Here is a 9,440-nt window from a genome sequence, read left to right as displayed (position 1 = left end):
ACTTGTTCCAATGGTTGTGATACTTATGAAAATATTCAAATTAGTATTAATTAATTAAATTGTTATGATTAATTTCTTAGCGTAGGAAAAATATATGAAAGGAGACATGTATGAAAAATGACCAAAAAAGCATATTTGTGTTAAAAATGTAATTTTGAAAATGAGAAAATGTTCAATTATCTTCGGTTTTGTTTGTAACAACTGTGTGAAGAAACAGAATTCTGTTGTTATGCTGTTATGTTCCTACTAGTGTACATTGTTTTGAGGTGTGTACAACTGTCAGTATTCAGAAATGACTACACTGTGATATTAAATGTAAATGTGTTTAAAAATGAAGTTCTACATAGCTTAGCCCATAAAGGGTTAAGGAACAAACCAGCGTAAAAAAAAAAAAAACCTGTGCCAGATTGGAGGACCGACAGGAAACCTCTGTTTTTCTCTGACTTGTTCACTGGCTTTCTGAGAAGATTCCATACAGTCACCGAAGCACTGCATGAAGCAAAGGTAGGCTTGAGATTGATTTTTCTACAAAAACATATATACTTAAAATAACTTAAGCATTTGTTGTTATTTCTTGGATTACATGAACGTTTTTGACACTTGAACTCTCTCTCACTTCTATCTCACAGTTTTTGAAAACATTTCGAAAATGGTGGTCACTGCAAATTCAACCATCGAATCCAATTTTTCAAGCTTTGAAAGGAATATAAACAACACCACCTCAAATGACTCTGCAGTCAGTGTCAATGCGGACCTTGTTATCCGCTTGGTGTTAATTGTTATTCTTTTTATCACCATGGTGTCTCTTGGATGCACAATGGAAATCTCAAAAATCAAGAGTTATCTCATCAAACCCAAAGGGGTGGCAATTGCAGTTGGGGCTCAATATGGTATAATGCCCCTCACAGCCTTCTGCTTTGCAAAGCTGTTTCAGTTGGGTTCTATGGAGAGCATATCTGTGTTAATTTGTGGGTGCTGTCCGGGAGGAAACCTCTCCAACATCTTTGCTCTGGCTCTCCAGGGAGACATGAACCTCAGGTAATTCTTTAGCCAATTAATACTGACCAATAGTAGACTAATAAAGAAAATGATGAGCTTCACCTTACTGAGATTATTTGTTGCAAACAATGCAAGAACATTTCAACGATCTATGGATTTCCTTTTGAATAGCTGGGGCAATTGGACCCTTTTCACAATACTGTGATGATGCATTTCAGCGGTCATCAGCATTGTAAATCCTCCAGAGGTTTTTGTATGTTCATTAAAAAAAAGTACATTTATAACACTATAAGCCTACTTTGTATTATATCACCTTTGCATCAAATTAAGTTAACACTAATGCAAGGGTATTTCTAATACAGCATCTACACTGTAAAAAGTGATTCTCTATATTTATTCAATAAAATTGTGTCAAAAATTTACAAGCAATATTATTAATTAAATTTAACACATTTTAATTAAGTAGAATTAACCATTCAAAAATAGTAGAATAACATGAAAACATTAAGTAAAATTTACACAAAAATATTGATTTCATTGGATAAAAAAAAAAAAAAAAAGAAAAAACGCTATGCTAAAGAATACTATGTCATGCATGCCAGGCCAGTAGTTGGCGATCATGAAACACCCTTTGAAAACATTATATGCTTGCACATGACATCAGCCTTTTTATATATTCACATTTTTGTTGCTTGCATATGATAAAGGCAGCATGTTCAAAAGGTTGTAAGGCCCCCAAAACAGAATTATTGAAGACACCTAAAGTTCACGAACAGAATCACTGAAGGAAAAATAATAATAATTTGCTTACCATTGTAGTGGTCAGTGTTTACTTGACCCTTAAAAACATATTTTTCTTGGTTGCTAGTTGTGATACAGCAGCTAGACAAGCCAAGAAGGAAATGAGACCAGATGGTGTTATTTGTTTTTTGCATCATCATTTGATCTGGGTTTCTGAGTTGGATGTGTCTTATCAATGACGGGTGTCCTGTGGTTGTACAATATTAGTTTTGGTGTTTTCAGCATTATCTGAGAAATTCTTAGAAGCACCTCTGATCAAAACCTTGTTCAAAAAAAGTATTTTCATTTAGGCACACATACATCAAGAATCAGACTGAGAACCACAACAATGGGGACCATCAAAAAGCATGTTGCACTGCATTCTGGGTGCCACCAATCAAAACTCATTTATGGCTCCCATCATGCTTTGCGGCATGAATAAATTATGAGAAACAATTCTATAGTAGCTAGTTTTGTGATTCTTACAGTTCGTCTGGATATGCTGTTTGTCACCATTCTTGAGATTCATATGCTGTTTCTTGATGTCACTGTGTGCCAAAAGAAAGTTCCACTCTCTCAATCAGAATTCTTAAACTCTAGATTTACACTGAAAATTCCAGGCCTTTTATTGTTGAATCACAGGGCTGCTATAATGAATGTTAATTTAACTCAGAGATCAGGCTCTGAATGAGTTCAGATATTCAGGTAAAACAAAGGTTATGTTAAAGCATAACCAACACCACCTGATCATCTTTTTTCTTAGCTTGTTTAGCTGTTATAACTGAGTTACAATGTAAAAAAAAGTGTAATATTAAAACATCAAGGGTCAAGAGCACAACTAAAGCAAACACTGACCACTATAATGGTAACCAATAATTTACCCTTTGATTCTGTTTGTGAACTTTAGGTGTCTTCAATAACTCTGTTTTGGGGGCCTTAAGACGCAGCCTTTTGAACATGATGCCTGTATAATATTTATGTAAGCAACAAAAATGTGAATTTGTAAAAAGGCTGATGTCATGTGCATGCATATAATGTTTTCGAAGGGTGTTTCATGATCGCCAACTACTGGCCTGGCATGCATAACATATGCCGCGTTTCCACCGAAATTACCCGGAACATTTGTACCGGGAACTTTTTTTCCCAGGAACTTTTTTCCCCCCAGACCTGTTGCTTTCTGCGTTTCCACCGCGGTGTAAAGTACCGGGAAGCTTAGACAAATAGACTGGTGACGTAGGTCTGCACGTGTTTCTCAGTACAAAGTACGCTGATTTTGGATGTGCATCCTCCTCGGTAGTTCAGACTTTGTGCATTCGTCTCGGGAGTGTGATGTCCGCGACGACGCAAGTCCGGTAAATCTGTAAACAGCAGTGTACTTGATAACTTCAGTCAGCTGACCATGGTTACTGCTATTTTCCTCTCTGTATATTTACAATAAAACGAAATAGGATATCAAATACCACTGCCTCCTTTCGTTTTCATTTAAACATAATAACAGCTGCAGAAATGTACTTAGTTCAGGGATATGTGTATATATACAGCCATTACAATGAAACGAAATATTATATAAATTTGCCTTTTTTATTTTCATTTTAACATATAGATATATTGAATACAGACCAAAGATAACCTGTTAGATTTACCCCGCAGCTGAATTATATTTTATGTTTAACCACTAAAGAGACATCAGAGCCAGCGGCACATATCAGAAGGTCTAGCCGAGGTGAGGCTGCTTTTTGGCGGATAGATGATCACTGAGCTCCCGCTGATCGAGTGGAGTTCACCCTCTCTGAGATCGGCGAAACACATTTTTAAATAGGCGCTTTCTTTACAAATAAACCACAGATTTGAGTTTTAAACAACTACATTCTCTCCTGAAATACTTTTAAAATTACATTTCATGACACAATAACAGTAATATTTTGAAAATGTTGATCCGAATAAATGGTGGTTGAACTCAACCAATCAGGATGTTTAGCGCCCAAGTCCCGCCCCCGAAAGTTCCGGAACTTTGAAAAAGTACCACCTCGCCAGCAGGGACTTTCTGAGGGGCATTTTTTGTCACAGTGTCTGGGTTGTGTTCCCTGGGTTTCCACTAGGTGTCCTCAGTTCCCACGGTGTTTATCATATTATCACTTCCTGTCTCCTTATTTGGTCACCTTCCTCCTTGTTTAGTTAATTGATTGTTCCCCACCTGTCTCCTGTTTCCCCATTGTCCTTTTGTGTATTTATACCTGGTCTGTCTGAGTCTTTGTCACGGAGTTCTTGTTGTATGTGAGATACAGTTCTTAGTCTGCTCTTTCCGTGTGTTCTTGTTATTGGATTTTCTGGTTTTGACCCTGCCTGGACTGTTTACCCCTTTGGATTTGCCCTTTAAATAAATCTCTTACCTGCATTTGGATCTCTCCTCGTTTCTTGTATCACCGTACGTGACATTTTTTTACCCAGAACTTGATTTAGTTCCTGGTTCCTGCGGTGGAAACACACCGAGTACCAGGCCAAAGTCCCTAGTTCCTGGGTAAAGTTCCTGCGGTGGAAACGGGGCAATAGTATTCTTTAGCATAGTGTTTTTTTGTCCAATGAAATCAATATTTTTGTGTCAATTTTACTTTATTTTTTCATGTTATTCTACTCATTTTGAATGATTATTTCTACTTAATTAAAATGTGTTAAATTTAATTAATAATATTTTTGACATATATGGGACTGATTATAAATTTGACATTGTTCTCTCTACTGACTGCTGTAATCAGTCTCTCTCTGTTTTCCCTTTTTTTGAAAGTCATAGAAAAACACTAATATGGAGTTTATTTTTTTTGCTTTTTTAGCAAATGAGAATGCAAAAATATATATATTAGTGGTAGTCTCCCAATACTATGAGGTCTTCTGCTGCTGAGAAACCCGGAAATGTGAAAAAGGTCCATTACAAATCACTAAAGATCAAAAAAGTTGAGTTTGATTTGTTAAAACTATAGTCTACAGTATTTATTTATTTATTTATTTTTTGAAAACTAAATAATTACAGTTGATTTCATTATTTCCTCTAGTTAAAACTTAATTAAATTGCTTTTTGAGAAAAAATTTAAACAATAGCCCTCTATCTATGCTATATGCATAATCTATGAATAATATGTTATGAAGTGATAGGGTAATAATGGTAACTTTAATAAGACTGATAAAAATCCTAGATCGGTTATAGCAGAATATCTTTGTTCAACCGTGAACAATGAATCAATCAGTAATTTGAGTACTTGTGTGCATTAAGTAATAATTGACTCCACTTTACGTTGTGGCCACATCAACACCTCGGGTGTGCGTTATTTTTCTAATAATTCAACGACACAGAGTAAATTATTCCGCTTATACTACAGTTTCAACCCAGTCCTCAAGACATCGATCAGAAGATATATTTAAAGGGATTCGTCTGGTTTTTGTAATCGCTATTGTGAGTAGGATTATTTCTTCCACATCTCATCCAATGGCTTTTTTTTGCTAGTTCCAAAACGTTATTTTAAAGCTGGTAACGAAGGGCTTGAGCCGTTGATAGCATTCTAATGCAGTTATTAATTAAGTTATTAGAAAGAGAGCGAGAGAGACAGAGACACACAAAGAGAGAGAGAAAGCTTGTGTGAATTAGGCTAACTTACCTCTTTGTATCTCTAAAGAGCTAGTGAGAAATGTCATGTGTGGCCTTTAAGTTGATACACTATATAGGCTAACTGATAAAATCGCCAGGGCAGCGCTGACAACACCTTTTGTGTAAAACTATGCGAAGTGATATAGAACTGTAATGCAGTCAGGAGAGCTGTCTTGAAATATGCTCGTCATGCGTTTCCCAGAAAATAATTGCACACCTCAGATCATTCGTCAGCCAATCAGATTCAAGCATTAAACAGCCCCGTAGTATAATGTAATTTATACCATGGTTTGTCTGAAATCTCAATTCTGATTGGCTAGTAGATATGCATTAAAACCATTTAATGCACAGGTAGTTAAAAAGTCAGTTTAATCACTGTTCTATATGAATGCACTGCTGTAACTGATGCACACACACACAGTTTTCTGCGCACACAAAGAAACATTCAGGAGCACAGAAACTTGTTGACAACCCCCTGGGTAAAAATAGAGTTCTGTGCCCCCTCTCCCTCATTGGGCCCTTGTAATCGTCCAGGTAACAAACACAGCTGTCATGTCCCTTTCTCTGTCATTTTAACCCTTCCGGTCAAATATTGGGCTGCAAAAGTCATTAACAACTTTAACTGGTCAAGAGTGGCAAATGACCATGGTATAAGCATTGATATGTATACGTAGATTCCTCATAAGCAACTGTTTCCATGGGCCGCCTATACACAAGCTGTCCGCCATACTGGAAGGGTCAACTTGACGTCATTCACCATAATTATCAATGAATATTCGAAGATGCCACAATCCTTACGTATATGGTTCCACCCCACTCTCGCATTTTCTCCTGTAAAATGTTATGCCGTTTCTTCGGGAATTAAAATCCTGGTGGTTTTTACATCTATCGGCTGTGCAGGATTTTGGCATCTTGAAAATGTATTGTTTACTATGGTGAATGACACCTGATGTGATACATGAGTTAAGTATATATTCAAGTTTGTCTAGTGCTTTATCTGCATTTCTCTAACACAGGGCACTAATGAAAATATGGTTACATAGAGTATCTAATTATTTTTATCTATTTTTTCCTCTTAGTATTGTGATGACTACTTGTTCCACAGCACTGGGATTGGGTATGATGCCACTCCTGCTCTACCTGTACAGCCAGGGTTTCTCAAACCTGGCACAGTTTGTTCCTTTCACTTACATCATTTTTACCCTGATTATGATCCTGGTGCCCTGCTGTATTGGGATCTTGATCAACTACAGAGTGCCCCAGTATTCTAAGATCATCACCAAGGTGTGTGTAAATTCATGTATGGAATATATGTTACTCCTTTTATTCAACAGTTCAATAATGACTTTAGCAGAGTAAAGGCGAGGACACATTTACGATTACTCTGCAAAATCATTTCTATGTGATGGTTTTGCGTGAGGGCAAACAAGTTCCCCATGCAAATTCCGCTCTTGTACAAACTTGACCACATACCAATCATAGTGTAGTGATGTATGAATCACAGCTTACACAGAAGTCACTAACAAGCAGCTTTCTGTTAGTTAACAGGGTGAATCTGCGTGACCAAATCGAACCTGTTGTGAAATCTGCTGAACAGTGGTAAACGTGACCTCTGACTTAGATGTAAATAGACATCATTTCAGTTTCTGTTTGATTCTATTTTTTAAGCAAAGCCAAAACAAAACCATGACTCAGACCAGGGGTGCGCTTCCCAGAAACATTGTTGGATAATCATGGTAACAAATTCCATTGCACTATTGGTAATGATGGATTGCAACAATAGTTGGTTTTAGGAAATGCACTCCAGCATAGTAGTGGTGTTTAGTTTTTGAATGAATCGGTGTCTTTGAAAAAGCACTTGAGTAAATGATTCAGTTATAGACAATGTAAACAATGTAAAGTACAGAAAGATTCGGTGAAAAAATCCCCACCATAAACAGACCCGAGACTCAAAAACACAGGTTTACACAGAATTACTGTAATTACGAGATTAGGTTACAAAGAATTTAGGCACTTTCCAAACTCCCAATTTGTAAAATGTGAATTTCTTGAGTAAAAAAATAATCTGTTAATTCTGCCATGTTGTGAATATAATATTATATCAACACTCTGGAAAGCTGCTCAACCACGCAAAGCAAACTGTTTAATGTAAAGTATAAATGCTCTGGCTACATGCCAACAATTATAAGCATGTTCTGCATTTATTTTTCTGCTGGTTTGTAGGTTGGGTTATCGCTCCTGCTGATCTCATGTGTTGTCATTGGGGTTCTTGCTGGTATGTCTGATGGAGGAAAGATTTTCACAGTGCTGTCTCCTCAACTTATAGCCACAGCTGCATTGATGCCATTGACTGGATTCATATGTGGATATATCCTGTCCATTCTGTTCAGGATGAATGCACCGTATGTATGTCCGCTGTATAGAAGTGTAGTGTATCTGGCTTAGATGCAAATCCATTCACAAGATAATCAACCAAATTGATTTCTTGTTCAGTCACTGTGCAGTTTTCGTTATCATGTTCACTTGTGTCCTTTGGTCCTCAGTTGCAGACGGACTGTTTCTATGGAGGTGGGTTGTCAGAACATCCAGCTGTGTACCACAATCCTGAAGGTGGCCTTTTCTGCTGAGCTCATTGGTCAGCTGTATTTCTTCCCGGTCATCTACATTGTGTTCCAGATAGTCGAGGCCCTTATCTTCATAGTCCTGTTCAGATGCTATCAGAGACTGAGACCATCCCAACAAGGTACATGAACTCTATAAACTGTTATGAAATGCTAAAAATGGACTTGCACTCAGGCCATCCAAGATGTAGATGAGTTTTGCTTTCTTTATCAAAACAAATTTGGAGAAATTTAGCATTACATAATGTGCTCACCAGTGGATCCTCTGCAGTGAATGAATTGCTGTCAGAATGAGAGTCCAAACAGTCGATAAAAACTTCACAAATATTCCACAAGGGATCCACATGACTCCAATCCATCGATTAATGCCTCAAAATCCACTAAAATATATATAGTTTTAGAACTATTTTGGGCTGCTTTCACTTGTAAGTGGTGGTTGATCTGTACATATTTTTTTGGAGAAAGGAATATAGATATAGAACTTGTATTGGAAGCGACAATTTGAAATTAAAATTAATTAGTTTATTACAAACACACCTTTTTACTCCATAAGATGTTAACTGATAGCCTGGAGTGATGGATTATTGCGATGTTTTTTATCAGCCGTTTAAACTCTCATTCTTACGGCACCCATTCACTGCAGAGGATCCATTGATGAACAAGCAATGGAATGCTAAATTTTTCCAAATTTGTTCTTGAGAGGCCTAATAATTAGTCAATTTCAGCCAATTTCCATTTTGTAAAATTCTACTTACCTAACAACCTAAATAAGTATTTATATTTTTAAATGATTAATATATTGTATCAATTTACATAGAAATTAAAGAGTACACAGCAGTGGAAAGAGCAGCTGAAGAAACTAATGGACCCTCTAACAGTGATATCTGAGGACCCCATAGTGCTTAGAAAGCTCAAAATGGACTCAAGGAATATGGGACCAAAGTACCATGGATCCTGTGACCATAGGGAATGATCAACATATGTATAATGCTGAATAGTCAGTACAGAGTATAAAAACATTTAACTGTACTGTACAAATGTATTGTTTGAATAAAGGTATTAACTTTTTTTTAAATTTTTTTTTTTAAATTTTTTAAAATGTATTCTGTTAAATTAGTTTTTTATGGCTTAGAAACACATTGATTAGTTTTATAAAATCAAGAATATTACATAAAAAATATGGCACCTGGGGCTGGTCGCATAAAAGACTGATCTTAAAAAGTTAGTAATCTGATAAGACTGGTCATGACTTTTTAAAGTCATTTACAAAAAGGAAGATTGGCCCAAAAGAAAAATAATATAATAATTTCCATAGTAGGAAAAAAAAAGTCAATAGGAACCACCAACTGTTTGATTACCAGCAATCTTCAAAATATCTTCTTTTTTGTTCAATATAAGAAAGC

At 36.3% G+C, this 9,440-nt stretch overlaps 1 protein-coding gene across 1 annotated transcript; it reads left to right on the top strand.

Moving 5' to 3' along the window:
• The first annotated feature begins 392 nt into the window (after positions 1-392).
• LOC132092409 (hepatic sodium/bile acid cotransporter-like) lies at positions 393-9,011 on the top strand. Its single transcript, XM_059498631.1, has 6 exons — positions 393-504; positions 630-1,038; positions 6,496-6,700; positions 7,640-7,818; positions 7,960-8,159; positions 8,855-9,011. Exons 2-6 carry the CDS (start codon positions 650-652, stop codon positions 8,923-8,925), a joined length of 1,044 nt encoding a protein of 347 aa, XP_059354614.1. The 5' UTR covers positions 393-504; positions 630-649; the 3' UTR covers positions 8,926-9,011.
• The last annotated feature ends 429 nt before the right edge of the window (positions 9,012-9,440 follow it).

This window comes from Carassius carassius, chromosome 18 (assembly GCF_963082965.1).
Source record: "Carassius carassius chromosome 18, fCarCar2.1, whole genome shotgun sequence".
Lineage (NCBI taxonomy): Eukaryota > Metazoa > Chordata > Actinopteri > Cypriniformes > Cyprinidae > Carassius > Carassius carassius.
This window is presented reverse-complemented; position numbering and strand designations above follow the sequence as displayed.